Genomic DNA, 20989 nt, shown 5'->3' with positions numbered 1-20989 from the left:
ATACTTTGGTGCAGGGACCTTCTCTTAGCTATGTGTGGGCACAGTAGAGCCCTAGCCTCCAGGTGCTCCTGCAATACAAATAATGCATAATAATGACCAATGGTGCAGTGTGAGGCCGTCTTTCTTATGGGCTCAATGACTACCTGCACAGTGGAGACTGAATTAGCTCATCAGCTCTAACATTGGTTCCTCCAGATCAAGGCTGAGGCCCATGGGTGGAAGTGGGTTTGTGCTTTGCTTCAGTTTTAAGCACCGTTAGTCGGCGCTTGCACACCAACCATAACCGTGATTTTAATAAAACGTCCCTTGCTCCAGCACCAGGCTCGAGCACAGTAGCTGGAGGGACTGAGTGTAGGCTCTGATCAGCCAGGTGATTGCGCTTTCTCTCCTCAGCTATGGATTTCCCTCAGCACAGCAAGCAGGTCCTGGAGCAGCTGAACCAGCAGAGGCAGCTGGGCTTGCTGTGTGACTGCACCTTCGTGGTGGACGGCATTGACTTCAAGGCCCACAAGGCCGTGCTGGCAGCCTGCAGCGAGTACTTCAGGATGCTGTTTGTGGATCAGAAGGACGTGGTGCATCTCGACATCAGCAATGCAGCAGGTATGCAGGTGCGGCTCCTGGGAGAAGCCAAGGCTGCGCTTGGGAGAGGAGCTGTGGCCCTGAGATGGAGGGCCGTATGCTCAGCAGGTGTAAATCAGTGTGGCCCTGTTGCAGTCAGTGGAGCCGCACCAATTCACACCAGCTGTGGCTCAGACCCAACGTGTGCAGAACCTCCTAGAAACCATTAGGGCTGGGATGGAGATAGTGACGTTCCTCCTGAACACTGGAGTTGCCAGACTGGATCAGACCCATGGTCCATAGCCCAGTGTCCCATCTCTGACAGTGCCCAGCACCAGATGCCCCAGAGGAAGGGGCAGGAACCCTGAAGTAACAGAAGTGGGATAATCTGACCTCGTTACGTTCTCCTCCTAATCCCTAATAGAGACTGGTTTAAACCCTGAAGCATAGTTTCTACAACTTGGTTTGTATTAGAATCATAGAAGATCGGGGTTGGAAGGGACCTCAGGAGGTCATCTAGTCCAACCCCCTGCTCAAAGCAGGACCAGTCCCCAACAAAATCATCCCAGCCAGGGCTTTGTCAAGCCTGACCTTAAAAACCTCTAAGGAAGGAGATTCCACCACCTCCCTAGGTAACCCATTCCAGTGCTTCACCACCCTCCTAGAGAAAAAGATTTCCTAATATCCAAGTATTAACTTTTATATAACTCTGCATATTCTTGATATCCGTGAGAAACGTCCACTCGCTCTTTGAATCTTGCTACGTTCTTGGCCTCAATGACCTCCTGTGGCAGGGAGTTCCACAGCCTCATTATACTTTGTGCAGCAAAGTATTTTTCCTTTGATCAGTTTTGGACTTGCTACCTTTCAGTTTCATTGACTGTCCTCTTGTTCTTGTGTAACGAGACAGGGAGGAGAGCAGCTCCTGCTCTTTCTTCTCTAAACCACTCATTGTTTTATATGATTTTATCATGACTCCTTTTATTCATCTCCTTGTGTCTCCACTACGGAGACCATACCGGGTAGCTATACTGGCATAGCCGCCTACAGTAGACGCAGCCTACACCAACAGAAGAAGGTTTTTTTGCCGATGCAGGGAACTCCCCCTCCCCGAACGACGTTAGCTAGGCCTTCTTCCATCGGCACTGCTGCGTCTACACTGGATGAGGTTGGTGGCATAGTTGTGCCAGTCAAGTGTGTGGGTTTTCTCACACCCCTGACTGACACAGCTATGCTGATATAACTTTTTAGTGTAGACCAAGCCTAAGGTAACAAGCCCAGTCTTCTCCATCTCTCTTCATAGAGAGTGTTTTCATGCCCCTAATCGTTTTCATCATCCTTCTCTGAACTTGTTCGAATTCTACAATATTATTTTCTAATGGGATGACCAGTTCTGCGCACAGTATTCTAGAGGTGAGGGGTACCATCAGTTCAGATCATGGCATTACAGTATTTTGTATATTATTCTCCATCCCATTCCCTATGCAGCCTACCATCTTGTTTGCTCTTTGACTGCAGCTGCTCATTGAGTAGAGATCCCCATTGAATTGTCCTCAGTGATGCCCTGATCTCTTTCCTGAGTTGATCAATTCGTTTAGAACTCTGCTAGGTTCATGAACCCTGTCAGGTTTAAATTTTTCCCTCCAATGTGCATTGCTTGGCATTGATCAATACTGAATGTTCTCTGCCATCATATTGTCCATTCACTCTGAAGTTTCTCTGTCTTCTCTGGGCTTGACTAACCTAAATGATTCTGTGCCTTCTGCAAAGGTTGCCTCCTCACTGATCATTCTTTCCACCTCATTTCCAGATCATTAATAAATATATTAAACAACTCAAGGCCTAGTAGGAACCTAGAGGCACCTAACTGTTAATCTTTTATGATGGAAACTGGCCGTTTATCCCTATTCTTATTTATTTTCTGTCTCATAGCCAGTTTTTGATCCATGACAATACCTTGCCTCTCCCTCCATGAATACTTAGCTCCTTTCAAAAGACCTTTCACAAGTAGTTTCTTGTGCAGAACCTTGTGAAAGGTCTTTTGAAAGTCGAAAGGATGTTCACGGGTTTTCCGGAAACCATTACCTTATTGAGATGTTCAAAGAATTCTGACACATCAGTGAGATGAGACCCGTCATATCATGATCTTCCAGATCTTCCATCTTTTTTATTCTATTTTTAGTTATTCTTTCAACCAATGGACTGGGTACAGATGTAGGACTTGCTTGTCTGTTGTAATTCCCTGAGTTGCCCCTACGGCAGCCGGCCAGATACAACCTGTTGGATTCCTGTGATCGCGATGTGGCCAGTACCCTATACAAACACACACCACTGTAGAGATAGCTGTCTAACAATCATCTGAAGGGGAAAGGGAAACAATGATCCTGCCAATATATAGTATATGCCCAATAGCTATTACTTCATTAAGTGTGGTTGGACAGATGTGCATCACGTCTGGAAGCTAATGGTCTTAGAGTAGAATGGGAGATTATCCACGCTCCGAAACTGCAACATGCTTCCAATGCTTACCAGTAAGCGGTGGAAAGATTTTTATTGTTAATATTAGAAGAAGATTGATTAGTTGTCTTGCATTAGCACTTAAAGGCTCCCACCGAGAGGCAGGGCCCGTTGTGCTAGGCTCTGTACCAGCACCGTCGTCAGAGACAGTTCCTACTTCAAAGAACTTCCAGTCAAAACAGACAAGCCAAAGGATGAGAGAATGGAAGTATTATTATCCTTGTTTTACAAACGGAGCAATGATTCACAGAGAGAGGAAGCGACTCACCCAAGGCCGCACAGGAAGTCTGTGGCAGAGCCAAGAACTTAACCCAGGTCTCCTGAACCAAAGAATCATCCTGCCTCGATCTGACATTCCCCAGGTTACAATCTGGACTGCTGAACCACTGGGTCCCCTCAATTCTCCAATCTGATGTGCCTTTTACACTGCTTCACTGTGAGAGCAACCACTCCTGGTTTGCTGTCACACAGCCTCTAGCATGTAAATTACTCCCAGCTGAGTTATCTGAGTGCTTCTAGCCAGCCACTCCTGAATTGTATTGCAGAGTCACACCAGCATATTCCCAGTCCCAGACGTGTCCCCAGAAATGTGCGTTTTGTACTGCCCAGCTCTTTCTTTCCATGCCGTACAAGCTCATAGAAAGTCCATCATTTCATTGATAGAAAATGATCTGCACAAACCCTGGTATCTCAAATGGAGTTTCCTAAACACTTCAATCCAAACACACACTGGTCTAGAGAAAACAATAAAACAAGTTTAACAACTACAGAAAGATAGATTTCAAGTGATTACAAGTAACGAGGCATAAAAGTCGGTATTGGATACAAAGAAATAAAAGGTAAAACACAACTAATACCTAACTTAACAAGTTAAGTGAATTCAACGCAAAAGGTTTCTCTCACCACGTGCTCACAGCAGTCTGGCTGGATCCCTTCAGCCAGGACCACTCCCCCAGCTCAATGATACTTACTTTTTCTTTCAAACGTTGTTGGTGCTGTGAGTAGAGATGAGAGGTGATTTGAGGTCTCTGTTCCTCATTTTTATATCTTTTCCTCCTCTTTGAGAATCATCGCCAGCTGGGGTTCAGGCAACAGCCAGTCTGTTTGCACGGGAACCCCCAGCTGTTCTATTGCAAAGATGTAAACTTCTCGCTCGCATCCTTCTTCCTGCCAAAGAATGGCTGTTTACCCAGGTGATGCTCCATTTGATTTTGTTGACACTTGGCTGAGGCGTCAGTTTGCCTTTTGTCTCTGGTGAACTGGTTTGGGCTGCTTCCCTAGACTTGGAACATGTCTTATACAGTTACACTGTTGCCACATATGTTTTACCAAGACAATAATGTTCAGCAGATTATGAGTTTTTGAATGATCCGTCACAAGGCATACTTTGTACAAAATTTGTCACCGTTTTATAAAAAGGACGAACATAAGGGTACAGACAGTCACACTCCCTGAGTTCCATATCTTATTTATTTCAGCCTACAGAATTTTACCTTCCCCCACTCTCTTGTGCTAAACTAACACTAACAATGGCAGCAGCTGGTTAAAGTATCCTTATTTGTTACTCTTACCTAGAAAGCAAGAATCTGGCATGGTTTGGGGTAGGCTTTTCAGGGAGTTTTATTGCTGCATATAGGATAAGTTGTTAAGGCCTTTGAATCAGTGGGAGTTAGCCACCTAAACCGTCTTAAAAAAATCTGGCCTTTAGTCACTAAAGTTCAACCTCTAAAGTATTGGCAACTTAGCTTGCTATGAAAAAGGCCACTCATCTCCGGAGCTTTGATTTGTGTTTTTGTTGTTTCTGGTCTGTTTTCTTGCAGGCCTGGGTCAGGTACTGGAGTTCATGTACACAGCCAAGCTCAGCCTGAGCCCAGAGAACGTGGAGGATGTGCTAGCGGTTGCCGGTTTCCTTCAGATGCAGGAAATCGTCAACGCTTGCAATGCTTTGAAGTCTCTCACCGTGTCAGCTGAACCCAATTCAGAAAGCCACAAGGTCCCTGAAGTGACCGGTAGGCAGCCTTCTTACCCCCCCGGGGCTTCCCGTTCCCAACAGGAATATGTTCAAAAAGGCTCTTCTCAGCGGGTGCTGGTTTAGTCAGGATTTGATTGCTCTCTTTAGTGTGGATCTGTTACTGAACTGTCCTTAAATCAGGCAGGAGCTGAGAGGAGAAGCTAAACATTGATCCATCCCCAGCCAGATGTTTTCTTTACTGTAATAAGCTGGCCTGGAGATTGTGGTGAACTCAGTGGTTAGTCAGTCAATAAAGAACCATTTCCTTCCAAAAGAAATGTAAGGAAGGTGCAGGTGAGGTCACCCCAAGCTGTGCATGTGGCCTGCGAAGCCGCAGATCGGAATGCAGAACATTGGCTCCCAGGCTTTGGGGGCGGCGCTGCCAGTTTCTCAGGTGAAGAGCACAGCTGTACCTGGCAACGTCCATCTCCTGGTCAGTGGCTGCTCTGTCCCGCTCTGTAGCTTCAATGGCTCCAAATCTTAGTCTTGGCACTGCAAGACTGAGGGGACAGGGATTTGGTGCGCTAAGATTGGTCAGACACACGCAGCACGTTTCAGTATTGCAAGTCGTGAGTTCTGGCTTAGATCTGTTCCCTCTAGCTTACCCTCCCCAGATAGAGATGAGGCTTATGTATCTGCGTAACCCCCATGGATGGCACCAGGTGTTACGTGTTTGCTGCTAAATGTTTGTTTTCCTTTCTTGTCCCACTGGTAGTATGTGTTGATAGCATCTTAAGACAATTAGCGCCCCAGGGCTATTGGCTGGCCTTTCTGACTGCTGTGTCCATTGTTTGGACTCTCGGAGAGGCCAGTGCGGAAGTTCTGGTTGCTTTGTCCCTCTGTCGTCACCAGATGTGAAGGGAGTGTGGTTTGCTTGTGTGTGTTTCCCCGTAGGGGATGAAAAAGCACCCGAAGGAGGTAAAGCAGCAGCAGAAACGCTCGGTGGACTCGACAAAGATGAGCAGGTCCCATCTGATAGACAAGAGGAGGAGATGACGGAGGCTGCAGCAGAGCCAAAGGAGAAGGAGCCTGAGGAAGAGGACAGCAAGGAGACCAGCGACAGAGCAGGTGAGCCCGAGGAAGGTTATGTATAGAAAGGGAAGGTAATTAAGCTTCCCGGCTTCATGCCTTCACTTGTGCTGCTGCTAGCCCTTGGGGCAGCCTTCTGCCTCCCCCACACCCCTTAATCTCGCTGATCCTTTCCACAGCCCTCCATGCTCTGCCCCCCCGCGGGAATCTGTATGCTGAGCTGCTGCCAGGCTGCCCCGTTTCCTCACAGCCGTCGCAGTGAATGGTTCGAACGTGCTCTGCTTTGTTTCTAGGTGCAGGCGACGCTGTACGGGAGGACTCCCACTCTGCGGTGCCCAGTAGCCAGCAGCCAGAGGATACCAGGCCCAACAACGCCAGCCCGGCTGCAAAGTGCAGCTCCTCCCAGAGTTCAGAGCAAGGTGCTGACCGACAGCTGGCACGGGATGGTGGTTTGCCATTTTGAAATGAAAGTAGTGACAGTAACTTCCCCCCTTACATCCAGCTTTGTCGTCTCCACCTCCTTAGGCACAGAGGAATAGCTCCAGACCCCAGGCTCCTCATGGCTACACCCCCACACTTGTTAAATGTTTCTGCCCTGTGTGTTTGATTTCGCCAGTGCGGGGCTCGCTGCTCCCTCTGGTTCTTTCCCGGACAGTTGGCTGCTCTCGGCTCCGCAGGGAACAGGCCCGAGTGGCAGGACGTGAAGTCGGATGGGAACAGGTGTCACTGTATGCTGTACAGCCCGTGCTGTCGCAGCAGGCCATGAAACCTGCAGCCTGGGCCGTCTAGTTCGTCGAGTACGTCAGGATTGCGTTGCTCTGAGCAGCAAATCGCTGGCGCTTACATTGGGAATTGTAAGGGCTGTAGTTTTCATTGGCGCAGGAGCTTACATTTGCAAATCCAGGAACTGAGGATCATCCTGCTTGTTAGATGCAGCCTGTTTGAAAGCACGGGGCTTCCCTGGGTTTTGTATACATAAACCTAGATCCCTTTCATGCTGGCAGAAAGCGAATACCCCTGGAGGAGGAGGAAACCTAGGCCTTTAGCATACCACAGCTGGGCAGGTGAGCCGGGCAGGGGGGAGCTGTAGTGAAACACCAGGGCCTGTTAGAAGCTGCAAAGCAGCATTTCAGTAGCTTTACTGAGGCACTTAGAGAAGTGACAGTAACTCTAGACAACTTTTTCCATTCAAGTGGTTGCAGATCCCAGTTCCCAAGCAATGAGAGAGGCCCCATGTCCCAGGCAGCACATTAGATCTGAATTATGTTGGGGACCCCAGATCTGTGTGGCCCTGTTCCCTGAGCCCTCTCTGCCTCGCCAGCATGCAAACCGCAGGACGGCACGGTGGGATCAAATCAGGTCCAACTTCTGTGCCCTTTCGGAAGTGTCCGGGGGTGGGGAAGGCGAGCTGGTCAGAAGCCCCAAACTCCTTATGCACTGCGTCTTTAAATGCAGAACACGGCCTGTATCGTATTTTTAAGGTGTAGCAATTTCAGCAAGAAGTGACCGTTAGATGCCCATTTGCGTGGCCATAGAACTGCATTTTTACGAGAGACTCTGAGAGTTAGGTGCTGAACGAAGGACAGGGCTGGAAACAGGAGCCTTCTATGTACGGAACAGGTCCCCCACAGGCAACAGCAACGCAAGCTCCCCGGGGCTGTCCCGCCAGCCGGCCCCCGCTCCCACCTGGTGGCATAGCTTGGTTTCCCAGTCAGTCAGTGGAAACTCTACCAGCCAGTCAGTCTGTTGGTGATGGATTTAATACTGTGCAAGCACCTGTCCAATGGGAACTGAACTGAGATCATCAAACAGCCCTCCAGGGGGAAATCTTTCAGTCACTCCTGACTCTATTTGCATCAGTGACCTAGAAGTGAAAGGCCGTATCCCGTCACTGGTCCCTTAAGCCTGGGACCCATATTTAGGAACTATATATAGCAGGGCTGGTTGAAAATTTTCCATCAAAACCTATTTTTGCCCCAAAAACCAGTTTGGCATCTAAACAAAATTTTGCACAAAAAGTGTCTGCTTTCCATGGGAAATTTTGATTGTTCCCCCCCCCCCCCCATCAACCTGAATAGCTGAAAACCAAAATGTTTCAATTCTCAAATAAAACCACGGAGCCTCGTAGGAATTGTAGTTCAGGTGTCTCATACTCCCAATCCCCCTCTGGGTTGGACTCCCTGGCCAGACTTCGTTTCCCCTGGTGCATTGTGGCCATGTGACTGCTATGATGCATCCCTCTCCCCTCACGCAGGGCAGGGGCGGTGGCCGATCAGGGCAGATGGAGTCTAAGCCGGGAGCCTGGCCTCTGGAGGAGGCTGGAAGCATGCAGCGCTACGGCTGCCTTTCAGATTCAAAATATTTTGGTTTTCAACTGAAAAAAATTCCGGTTTTGATTTTTTTGTTTCTGCCAAAACCTCAAAATTTCCCCTGGGGGAGTAACTCCCTTTTCCAACCAGCTCTCACACCTGGGTCTTTGTCTCCCAAGGTGTGCAGGCTTCTTTTATTAACCATATGCAATGCCACAGTAGGATTTTTGTCTCCCACCTTTTATTCCTGGTTTTCAGCATCCCTCTGTCTCCTAAACCTGCAGAAATGGAGGTGGAGCTGGAGGGGAAGGAGGAAGAGGAGGAGACGACAGCGGAAGAAGAGGAGGAAGCCAAAATCCCAAAGGAAGAGAAGCCACGGTTGGAAAACGGAGACAACCCTGAGGATAACGAGTCAGGGGGCACAGACTCCGGGCTGGAGAACTCCGGGGAAGCCAGGCTGCTGCGATCAGGCACCTACAGTGACAGGACCGAGTCGAAAGCCTACGGCTCGGTGACTCACAAGTGTGAGGTAAGGCGAGAGCAGCTTCCTCCCGGGCCTCAGTTCCCCTGGACCACGGTGAGGCTGGCTCTTTACCCTGTGCGTCTTTGTCCGTAGGACTGCGGAAAGGAATTCACGCACACCGGTAACTTCAAGCGGCACATCCGGATCCACACTGGAGAAAAGCCTTTTTCTTGCAGGGAATGTAACAAAGCGTTCTCCGACCCGGCGGCCTGCAAAGCCCACGAGAAGACACACAGGTACGGCTTGCTGCCAACCGAAAACAACATGCCAGTGAGCAGCGCCTGCTCTTCGCTGCAGCTGAGGACGGTGCCGGTCTGCTCTGCAGCCAGGTGTGTGATCTGCAGCTCGTGTAGACGGACCCGTGCTAGCTCAGTGAAAACAGCCGTGGGGATGCTGTGCTGGGGGCTGCACAAGCCCCCCACGTACCTACTGGCTGTGTAGCCTGCACCGCTGCATCCGCACTTTTATTTTTATCGAGCTAGCTAGATTAACCCTAGCGTGGGGATTCCTGGACGGGCTGCAGATCCCATCTGTGTGTGCCAGCAGCTGGGAGTTGGGGGGTTGAGAGGTGGAGTGAGGGGTTGCTAACGGAGTGAACTCCACTCCAGCCAGGTTGATGGACCGTCTACTTCTCCCTCTGCCTGCTGTCGCCCCCGTGGCAGCAGACGTCTGGCTGACTGTAGTGCTTCTAAAGGGGTGAAGCCTCCCGGAGCCAGGGAACAAACCCTCTCTGCTGCTTGACTACAGCAGAGCTCGCCCATTGCTGCACGCTGGACTCCTAGTCTCTGGGGCTGATGTCTTGATGCTGGAGGTATTCCAGAACATGCCTATGTTGACTCTCTAGGCAGGTGTCTTGTCTGAGGGTTGAGCTTAGAGCTGCCAAAAGGAGAAGGATCAGAAATGTCTGTCCCGAACAGACAAGCCGCCTGGAGTCCCTCAGTCCCTTCTGAATCCCTCTTTCAGCCCTCTGAAGCCCTACGGCTGTGAAGAGTGCGGCAAGAGCTACCGGCTCATCAGCCTGCTGAACCTGCACAAGAAGCGGCACACGGGAGAGGCCAAGTACCGGTGTGACGACTGCGGCAAGCTCTTCACCACCTCGGGCAACCTCAAGCGGCACCAGCTGGTGCACAGCGGCGAAAAGCCCTACCAGTGTGACTACTGCGGGCGCTCCTTCTCCGACCCCACCTCCAAGATGCGCCACCTGGAGACCCATGACACAGACAAGGAGCACAAGTGTCCTCACTGCGACAAGAAATTCAATCAGGTGAGTGGATGGCAGCTGGGGAGCCCCTCTGACAGCTTGCCAGGACCTCCAGGGGCACAATAAACACCCCCGCCGCAGACCTGCTTGTCCTTCTGTCTGCCAGAGAAGTTGCTGGTTGGTTGCATTCACCAGCCTCGAACCCAGAGCCGCTAGAGGGAGGCCGGATTGGGGTCAACCAGTCTCTGGGCTGCATCTCCCTGTTGGTTTGGGGTCTTATCCACGGCCCATGGGACGACTCCCCTTGATTCTTCCGTAGGCTTTGGGTCAGGCCCCTTGTGACGTGGCAGGTGGCTGCAGGCTGCGTTTCTGGGGCCGCCTGGGCTGCGCTTGGACCCAGAGCACAGTCCCAGAGCCCCCCGTTCAGAGTTAGCACTTTGTCCTCCTCCTCCTCAACGTGCGACTGACGCCTGGAAACGTTTTGCATGAGGTGTCTCCTTAGTCCCCAAGAACCCCTTCTCCCCTGTGAAGAGCCCAGGGAGATCTGCAGGGGCTGTAACAGAGCCCGTCTCCTACATGTCAAAGTCCTCCGTGGAGAACTAGGGAGCAGCTAGCTACCCTGGAGTAGGTCCCCGGTCCGAACTCTGTTCCGCTCTGTACAAGTTCTTATACCACGCCCACCACCTCGGTGTCTGAGCGCCTACGTACTAGCGCTGTGAGAGGTTTGATCGTCCCCATTTTACAGATGGGGAAACTGAGGCACAGAGAGGGAGGTGACTGATTCACCCCCAGTGTCGCAGCGAGCCAGGAAGAGAACTCCCCAGCCCCACCCCAGAGACTACACCCCCAGCCAGAACCCACACCCCAACCTCCTGCCCCAGACCTGAGTCCCCTCCTGCACCCCAATCCCCTGCCCCAGGCCTGAGTCCCCTCCTGCACCCCAACCCCCAGCCCAGAGCCCCCTCCTGCACCCCAAACTCCTCATCCCCAGCCCCACCCCAGAGACTACACCCCCAGCCAGAACCCACACCCCAATCTCCTGCCCCAGGCCTGAGTCCCCTCCTGCACCCCAAACCCTTCATCCCCAGCCCCACCCTAGAGACTACACCCCCAGTTGGAGCCCCTCACCCTCACCCACACACTCCAACCCTCTGAGCCAGCCTGGTGAAAGTGAGTGAGGGTGGGGGAGAGCAAGCGACAGAGGGAGGGGAGATGGAGTGAGCTGGGGGCGGGGTCCTTAGGGAAAGGGTGGGGCAAGGGCGGGGCCTCTGGGAAGGGGCAGGGCGGGGGCAAAGGGTGTTCGGTTTTGTGTGATTAGAGAGTTGGCAGCCCTAAATGCCGCCCACCTATGTGCTTCCAATATACATGGGGCTGCCCACAGCAATCCCTCTGCTCCCAGAGGAGCAGCAAGGCTCAGTGGAGCTGTTTTGTCTGCCTGCAGGTGGGGAACTTAAAGGCGCATTTGAAGATCCACATCGCGGACGGGCCGTTGAAGTGCCGGGAATGCGGCAAGCAGTTCACCACGTCAGGTACCACGCGGGGGGGTACAAGCGTGTCCGCGCTTGGCTGTCTCATGGCATTTGCAGACAGCTCCACCTAGAGTAGAGGCCGCGGCTTTGCAGGCTTAGGCTGGGTTGGGAAGAAGCATTGGGGTGGGGTGAGCTACTCCTCAGTGAGTCACCAGATACTCAGCATGGGCACAGATTTCCCGGGGCACCCCCTGCTTGGACAGAAAGCGCTGCTCAGGTTAGCAAAAGGAACTTCTGGCATTGCTAGAAGTAAGCCTAGCTCCCCAGTAAGGGGGCAGAGGGACAGCTGGGGCCCTGTTCACTATCATCAACCCCAAGACTTCAAGGATCACGAGTCAGGCATGAGTTGGGCTTAAGACTCGCATGATTTAAACATAAGTAAATAATGAAATTGGGGTGGTTCTTTGCCCTCAGGTGTCTGAGCCTTTAGGGGGTCACAGCTACAGGCTTTTCTCCATAGCTATGAAGGCTAGAAAATTCCTGTTTTTTAAAAATGGAAGCTGAGATTCTTGTGTAATCACCTGACTCCAGGAGCTGGGGCTTTAAGAAGAACACCAAATATGGCGAGACCTGTGCTGCCAACCTGAGAGCGGACAACGCTGCCCATTAGCATTTAATACAGTGGGGGAGTTAAATCTAAAATCCTCAGAGACACTGGGTGTCTCTAAAGCCACCGCTAGGGTCAGGCAGCGAGTCACTTCTTGATCTGAGCTGTTTCTGTCGCCCTGGATTGCTGTTTGCCAACGCAAAGCCCCTCTCATGGCATAGCACGGGTCCCTCGCCTCCTGCTGCATTGTGCATGGCTGAGAGCACGCTAGCCAGTGTGTATTTGTGTAACAGGCTAGAAATCCCGGGGCCTCCCTGAATGTCGCACTCAGTAACTGAACAGTACCCGGCCCTGTGGCCTCGGCAGAAGTGGAGAGCTAAGGCAGCACGAGGCCATGGGACGTGCACCTCCCGAGCGAGCCAGTCTGGAGGGGGGCGGAAGGGGAGTGCTCACGCACGCACAGCCCTCTGGGCTACTGACTCCCTCTTGTCTGGCTCCTGCAAGGGAACTTGAAGAGGCACCTGCGGATCCACAGTGGAGAGAAGCCGTACGTGTGCGTGCATTGCCAGAGGCAGTTCGCGGACCCCGGGGCCCTGCAGCGGCACATTCGCATTCACACAGGTAGGGAACCCCAGCCTGGGCCAGCGGGAGACCAGGCCCCGCGACCCCCATCCTCTTGCTCCGGGGGCTAGGCACAGCTCCAGCTTGGCTGATGAGAAACAAAGCAAACAGCAGGACTGGGGACACGTTCCTCTCTGACCTCTGCCAAGTGCCATCAGTAGCTGCCAAGAGGCTTTGGTTTCGTGTGTATCTGTTGTGCAGCAAACAGTGGGGTCTCCTGTGTGCTTCCAGCCCTTCAGAACGCTCCCCCTCGCCCCACGCCAAGGGGCCTGTGCTACCTGCCCCCGGGATTCCAGAGCATATGTATGTACTCGGGGTGGCCCAGCATAGTGGGACATCCGTGCCCAGGTCGTTCGGAGAACTGATCTGCTGCCCGTCCTCCGTGTAAAATCAACAGCAAGAGCGAAGTCTCTGGTGGATTCTTGGGATCTCTGACACTCACCCCGTTTTGGTGCCAGAGCTCTGCTTGAGAGAGGGTAGAGCCGACCTGCTCAGCCAGGCTGTAACTCACCAGAGCACAGACTGCTGGTGGCCGGGGGTCAAGCCAGTGGCGTGAGAAGCCGATGTGCTCGGTGTGACAGTAGTAATGACACACCGCTGATGAGCTACAGAACGGTGCTGTTGGGACAGACATGCCCAGGGACTGAGACGTGGTCTCATCTTTATACCCCTCCTGCCATACCCTGGCCCATTCCTTTAACTCCTTAAAATGACTCAAGATCATTAAGTCCAAAGCAGCCTGCGAGGATTTACAAAGGGATCTCACAAAACTGGGTGACAAAATGGCAGCTGAAATTCAGTGTTGATAAATGCAAAGTAATGCACATTGGAAAACACCATCCCAACTATACAAAATGCTGGGGTCTAAATTAGCTGTTATCACTCAAGCAAGATCTTGGAGTCATTGTGGAGAGTTCTCTGAAAACATCCACTCAATGTGCAGCGACAGGCAAAAAAGTGAACAGAATATTAGGAACCATTAGGAAAGGGATAGATAATAAGACAGAAAATATCATAATGGCTCTGTATAAATCCATGGCACGCCCACATCTGGAATACTGCATGCAGATCTGGTCGCCCCATCTCAAAAAAGAGATATTCGAATTGGAAAGGGTACAGAAAAAGTGAATAAGGAAGTGTTATTTACTCCTTCACATAACACAAGAACCAGGGGTCACTCAATGAAATGACTAGGCCTGAAGCGGCAGCGCCCCCAGGATCTCTAGACCGCTGCCCCTATGGCCATGTGTAGGGGGCAGCTGGATGGAGGAGTGGCCCACCAGCGACTGATCACTGGCCCTAGGCATGGGTGGGACTTGGGGGCTGCCTGCTGAGCTGTGAGCTCTCCCCTTCTCTCCCCAGGCGAGAAGCCCTGCCAGTGCCTGATCTGTGGCAAGGCCTTCACACAGGCCAGCTCCCTCATCGCCCACGTGCGCCAGCACACCGGAGAGAAGCCCTACGTGTGTGAGCGCTGCGGCAAGAGGTGAGGCCCCGCCCCCCTCCGGGGCTCCTGGCTGGGCCCCGCCTCCCTCCAGCACCCGGCTGGCCAGGCCGTCCTGGATCTTAGCCCAGCAGATCCAGGAATGGGGCTCGATTCTTGCAGCCCCGTGGGGATCCCCTGCTGCCCACATGTGCTCCTGCTTCCCTGCCACCTGGGCCCCTCACCCGCTGCACAGGATCCAGATCTGGCCTGGCAGAGGGACAGTGACTTTGGTTGGTTTGGTGCTTTCTTTTCCTGACGGTCCCGGGGAGGAGGGGGGCGTGTCCGGAGGAATCGCCAGGGAAGCATACGGGCTGCTGTGCCCAGCTGAGGATGATGGGAGGGCTCTGCCAGCCCGGTGCCAAAGGGGGTACCCGCAGGGGGGGGATCAGAGCTCTGTGGGAGCTGGTCTCCTCTCAGCCCCGCTGGTAACCCTTGGTCCTGAGATCAGCTGGGGGGTTGGGCTGTACATGGCCGGGGACGCTAGCTAAGGGGTCTCAGTGAGGCTCTTGGCTCCCAGGGACTAACCTTCAGCACACAGCCCAGGCCCAGCTCCGCTTGTGCTGGGACACATGGCGCTTGGCACTGGACAAGCGCAGAGCCGGTGGGGGGATTTCGCCATTTCTGGGCCTGGCCCATGGTTGACTGTGTGTTGTCGGAACGATTCTCTGTCCAGAGCTGGGGATTGTTACGATGGGGCTCCGCGTTCGGGGGCCATCTGATGGGAGCCGAGCACGTGAGCTTCTGCCGTCTCTTTCCGGTTTAAAGGGGCAGGGCTGGCGGTGGGAACCTGGGGGCACGAGGTGCCCACCTGCCGCATGCTCCCAGCCGGGCTGCACTGGGTCAGCTCAGTGAAGAGGCTGCAGGCTCTGAGCCAGGCCTTCTCTCTGCTGTCAGGGGAGGCCCATGCGTCAGACTGATCTTGACCAGGGGCACCGCGCTCTCTGTGCCGGGGTCCTGTGACTGCACCCAGCTCCCTTTTAACGACCTCCCCCTTAACGGCCTCCCCCTTCATCCCCACTAGGTTCGTCCAGTCCAGTCAGCTGGCCAACCACATCCGTCACCACGACAACATCCGACCGCACAAATGCAACGTGTGCAACAAGGCCTTCGTGAACGTGGGCGACCTCTCCAAGCACATCATCATCCACACCGGTGGGTCCCGCCTCACCCTTCCGGCAGACACAGCTTCTTCACCCTCCTGGGAGCTGCTGGGCCCAGCAGCCTGGAAATCCCAGGGGGAGAAGGCCCTTCTCTCGACCCGACTGGGAAAGAGCCATATCCCGCTCGTTAGCAGCTCTGCCCCGCACAGCCATGGGGAGATACCATGGGTCAGAGCCGGGCACACGCTGGGCTGGGAGGGGAAGGGGAGGGGGATCCTGGCAGTCCTGCTCCTCACCCATGTTTGGGGTCTTGATTATCTTGTGCCCTTGAAACGACCCGGGCATCCATCCAACAGGCTGTGACCGACCCCCCGGCCCTGCCCCTGAGCCGCCTCCGCTCTGCAGGGAAACGCTAACCCGGGCCGGGGCTTGGTTCCGTGCAGGGGAGAAGCCGTTCCTCTGCGACAAGTGTGGCCGCGGCTTCAACCGGGTGGACAACCTGCGCTCCCACGTGAAAACCGTGCACCAGGGCAAGGCCGGCATCAAGATCCTGGAGCCGGAGGAAGGTGACGAGGTCAACATCGTCACCGTGGCCTCGGATGACATGGTCACCTTGGCCACGGAGGCGCTGGCAGCCACGGCGGTCACGCAGCTGACAGGTGAGCCTGGGAGTCTCCCTGCGCCGTTAGCAGAGCAAGAGCCGCCCTCCCTGCACGGGGCGTGGGGCGGGAGGGGCTGTCCGAGGCTCTCGCCTCCCCGGGGCCCAGGCCCCTTCCCCTTCTCGGTCTGCTGCGCTGCGGAGCATGGCTGGGGGTAGTGACCATCTGAACACAGCTCGGCTGCCCTGTTGCAATGAATTTGGTGGGTCTCAGTCCGGGTCCCATGGCCAATTCACCCCCCGCTGGCACTAGCTGCCCGCCCGTCGGCAGCCTCAGCAGCGGCCAGTCAGAAACACCTGCCGAGCAAGTCCCCCTCTTGCTCCTAGGGCTGGCTCCATGCTCGTTGGCACGGGGCCGGACGCCTGCCCTGCTGCTGCACCAGCTGCCCCTGCTCTCTAGGCCTGGGCCTGTCGCCTTCCCCCAGCATGCACGGAACAGGGCACCCCTGACTGCACTGCGCCTGTGGGCCCTACGTGGGCTGTGGACCAGATCAGCAGCAGCCTGGCCGGGGAGGGGGTGGCTGAGCACCGAGGTTTGTTCAGGCCAAGTCACCCCCCTTCTCCCTTCCCCAAACCGCAGTGGTCCCCGTGACGGCCGCCGTGACGGCAGACGAGACCGAAGCACTTAAGGCGGAGATAACCAAGGCCGTGAAGCAGGTGCAGGAGGCAGGTGAGGAGCAGCTGAAAGGCTGCGCACATGGGGGCTCCCCACTCCTGAGCCCACGGGGGCAATTCCCGGCTACGTTCCAAGGGGAGCAGACCTGGGACCTGCTTCAGTCCCCGAGAGGAGACGCTGAACGTGTGGGCCAGTGGCGTTCTAGGAGCAGCCCATACGTTGGGGGAGCGTCCGTCAATGCACCCTCCCCGTGCTGGCTCCCTTTGTTCTCGGAGCAGGTCCTGGCGGCAGCTCGGCGTTGCTGCACTTCTCACTGATGCTCCAGCACAGAGATGCCTGATCCCTCTGCAACATCCTTCCACCTGCGCCTCGCGTCTCCAGCCCCTCTCTGCTGGCCCAGCTCGCGCCGGGAGACAGCCGTAGTTCTTTCCCCCTTGAGCGCAGCAAAGCGAAGGCGGCTGTTTGCAGAGCCCCACACGGGCAGTTAAAGGGATCGGGGGGACTCAGGGTTCTCCTGTCTGCTGGGCCCACGGGGAGGGGGTCCAGAGCAGAGCAAGTTGGCACCTTCTGCCCTTGGAGTCTAGGCTTGACGGTGATGGGGGCCGGGCGGCACCTTGGGCTGCACGGGACCCTCACAGGGTTTTTAACAGGGCGGGGCAGGCAATGCAGCACTCCTGCTGTCAATGGCTCGTGGGGAACCCCGGCCTCTGGTTGGCTGGATTTGAACACGGTCCTCAGCCCGCCCATCCCGTGGGGTCCGGGCCGAGTGGTTCCTTAGAGATTTCCTAGGGCTATGGCCGCTGTAGTGTGCAAAGGACTCAGCCCTTTGAATCCCCACTGCACAGGGACTGTTCCCCTGGTGGGGTGGATTTTGGATTTCTACGTGAGAGTGTGTGAGCAGGGGCAGGGTCCCAGCCCTGGCTCCCAGGGCATCTGTCCATCTGCACGGCCGTTGGGTGAGTCGCTTCCCCCCTTCGTTACAGACCCCAACACCCAGATCCTCTACGCCTGTGACTCGTGCGGGGAGAAGTTCCTGGATGCCAACAGCCTGGCCCAGCACGTGCGGATCCACACGGCGCAGGCCCTGGTGATGTTCCAGGCCGACACGGACTTTTACCAGCAGTACGGAGCCGCCGCCACGTGGCAGGCTGAGCAGGTGATCCAGTCAGGGGAGCTGCTCTTCCGAGCCCGCGACGGGGCGGAGGTGCAGACCCCCATGGCTGAGGAGTGCCAGAACCCTGCAGAGTGAATCCGCAGCACCGGGCCAGGCAGGAGGCCCCCGGGAGTGGGAACCAGGAGAGGAGACGGATCATGCTACAGCATTGGGCTACTAATGGTCTGAAAAGGAAGCAGGAGCCCACATGGGGGCGCTGCTGAGTCAGCTGCTGGTCACGTCCGGACCAGTTATTTAAAGACAGCTCCATGGAATGATGTAAAAATGTATTTCTGTAATGAGAGAATCCACACTAAGTTGTGTAATATCTAGAGAAAAATAAATCCCATTATTTTCTAAATCCTATTTAAAACCGCCGCCCACCCCAGCCTCCTGCACTCAAACCTCCCCGAGCACTTGGGGTGAGCGACAGAGCCACACTTCCCCTTCCAGCCTCGGGCTAAGCCAGGCGAACCCCAGGGCCCAGGGGCTGTGCTGCCCTCCTGAGACTGCTGGATGTTACAGGGTGTCTCTGGCCCAGCGAAGGGGGATTGTAGGGTGAGAACTTTAGAAAAATCTCTCTGCTCAGGTGGTTCGAGTTGGTCGAGCTTCACTGCAGCAGAGCTGGGCTGGGAGAAGCTTGCACAGCCTGAGGAGACCCTGGCCAGACAGAACTTCATCCCCATCTGCTGCCCACAAGCTCATTCGGTGCCGTGACACCTCCCGTGGAGCCCATTTCAGGCCCATCCGAATCGATGGGCCGTCTAGGAGAGGACCCTGCTGCTGCGCCTTAGAATCACAGAAATGTGGGGCTGGGGGGACCTCGATAGGCCACCTAGTCGAGCCCCTGCGCTGACGCGGGCCAAGTATCATCTAGAGCAGTGGTTCTCGACCGCTTTACTGTTGTGGGCCACGTATACAACCCTCGGTGTGTTATGTGGGCCGCCGCCACACTATCTATGCTATCGGTATGGCCCTGAGGATGTCACATGGGCCACAGCTGTGTGCTGACTGGGCCACCTGCAGGCCACGGGTTGAGAACCACTGATCTAGCCCGTCCCTGACGGGGGTTTGCTTTCCTGTTCTGAAAAACCTCCAGTGACCGGATTCCACCTCGTCCCTCGGTGATTTGTACCCGTGTGTGTCAAGCCCTGTGGACGGGGACTCGGGCAGGGCAAGGCAGGGCAGGGAGGGCTGATCACAAGGCAGTTAAATGGGGGGCTGAGCTAAGAGAGAGAAACAGTGGAGAGGGGGAATCAGCTGTTCAGCTGCTCCCCTCCCTGCGCAGTTGCGTTCGCTCTGGCCAGTGACACTTGTTCAAGGACTCAGCGGCTAAGGCGAGGTACTGTGGGACGAGCGACCTGTCTGAGAGCCCAGGAAGGGGAAGGACATTGTTATAGGACAACTCCGTGTGGGAGCGACTGCAGTGGGATCTCACTCCCTAGCTGGAGGGAGGCCTGTGCAGTCTCCCCTGGCCTGGTTCCCAACCCTTGTTCTGGGCTGTCCCCACCCTGGATATTGCCGGTTCTGAAACCTGCTCCTGTGGGAGCTGTCTCAGCACAGGGGGCCCAGGCGAGATTGGGCTCCTCTCCAGTTGCCCTTTGCTTCCCCGACGTGGGCACTGGCAGCGTTCGCTGCCTCCGCCTGGGCTGTGGGATTCCATGGTGCAGGCCCATAGAGCCAGCACCTTCCCCCTGTAGGAAACCAGCTCCCCCTACTCCGTGCCCACCGGCCACACTCGTCCTTGCTACCTCCCTGCTCCCCAAGGGGCTCTGCCCACTCAGAGTGCGGCCCCCTGGCAAACCGCTTCTGCCCGCCCCAGCTTTACCACTGCACAGCAAGTGTCTGTGTCTGGCTGGGAGCGTTGAGCTGCTCTAAGGGAAGGTTTCTGCACAAACTCCACCGCTGGCCCTGGCAGCTAGAGGGAGACGTACGTTCCCAGTGCACCGCTCCTCCCAAAGAGCCCCAACTCGGGCACAGGGATTGGCTCTTGAGTTTGTGCAGTGCAGAATGGACTCCTGGGAGCTGCTGCAGTGACTTGTTAGCACCCTGCTCTCGGGCACAGCACCACGGGGGCCATCGTCTGGCACCTACAGGAGCCCAGTGAGCACAGCCACCGAGGGCAAAGTGTGACCCTGGATCCTTAGTAGTTTCCCATCCCCCACCTAGCTTGACCCCACTGAGCCGGTCAGCTAGTGTAGGAAGCTCAGTATCACGGGTGGGTTGGTGGCTCTCAGCATTTCAGCCTTGCCGGTCTGGCCTGTAACCTCCCCCCGAGACCAGTGCTGGCAGGGAGCAGTTTGCCCCAAACAACTGACCGGCCTGTGGCCAAGGTGCCAGGCACCAACATACCAGCTCTTCTCTGCAAGCAAATCCAGGCAGTCAGTGCCTGCAGTTCCCTGTCTGTCCTGTAGGCTGCAGTGCAGCGCATACAATCCCACTGCTGGGTCCAACCTCGGAGAGGGGCTAAATCGCAGGAACAAATCCGGGGGGGAGCAAAGCTAGGTCTGTTACTGGAGCTAAGGCTGCGGCAGCAGGGGGCTGGCTGTGGTCCAGGCGCCCACGGGGACGGGGTGCAGTGAAGAGAGCAGCCCTCGGGGCACGCCTGTGGTTACTTGCACCGAGCTGTACAGGGGGCTCTAGCCCCAGAGAGCTGGCCAGCAGCCTGTAGGACTGGCTGAAGCAGGCAGGGGCCTCGTCTGCCATGACCTGGGGAGGGAGCACGGTGGCAGCAGAGGTAACAGCTGCTGCAAAGGTCAAGCAGAGGTTAGACCGGGGGGGGGGGGGGTAGGTACTAGGGTGCAACCTGCCAATAAGGCGCTGGAGCCTGGCTGCAGAGGTGTAGGAGGGGCGGTGTCAAGGCAAACTGGGCCTGTGGGATTGGACCCTGTGGGACCTGGCTCACATGGGGCTCCAGGGGGCTAAGTCTGTGCTATTGGCTCTGACCCGAGCGCCTCTGCGTGGTGAATACATTGAACCTCCCAGCCAGGGGCAGAGGCGGCCTGGAGAAGGGAAGTGACTTGCCCAGGAACACACAAGCTGCCCACAGCAGAGCATGGGGGTTGCTGACAAGGACCCTGACTGCACCATTCGGCCTCCCTCTGCTGCAGGGCTACGGCAAGACACAGGTAGGC

At 55.3% G+C, this 20989-nt stretch overlaps 1 protein-coding gene across 1 annotated transcript; it reads left to right on the top strand.

The window, feature by feature from the left end:
- Window positions 1–395: 395 nt before the first annotated feature.
- On the top strand, window positions 396–18143 carry ZBTB17 (zinc finger and BTB domain containing 17). The gene is made up of 14 exons (XM_065421126.1): window positions 396–600; window positions 4896–5084; window positions 5981–6154; window positions 6409–6534; window positions 8709–8953; window positions 9041–9183; window positions 9911–10211; window positions 11590–11677; window positions 12729–12845; window positions 14208–14328; window positions 15350–15480; window positions 15872–16105; window positions 16661–16756; window positions 17686–18143. The coding sequence occupies exons 1-14, from the start codon at window positions 396–398 to the stop codon at window positions 17949–17951; spliced, it is 2436 nt and encodes an 811-aa protein (XP_065277198.1). The 3' UTR covers window positions 17952–18143.
- The last annotated feature ends 2846 nt before the right edge of the window (window positions 18144–20989 follow it).

Source organism: Emys orbicularis, chromosome 22 (genome assembly GCF_028017835.1).
Source record: "Emys orbicularis isolate rEmyOrb1 chromosome 22, rEmyOrb1.hap1, whole genome shotgun sequence".
NCBI classification, from domain to species: Eukaryota; Metazoa; Chordata; order Testudines; family Emydidae; genus Emys; species Emys orbicularis.
The sequence above is the reverse complement of the archived record's forward strand: the minus strand, read 5'-3'. Positions and strand labels throughout refer to the sequence as shown.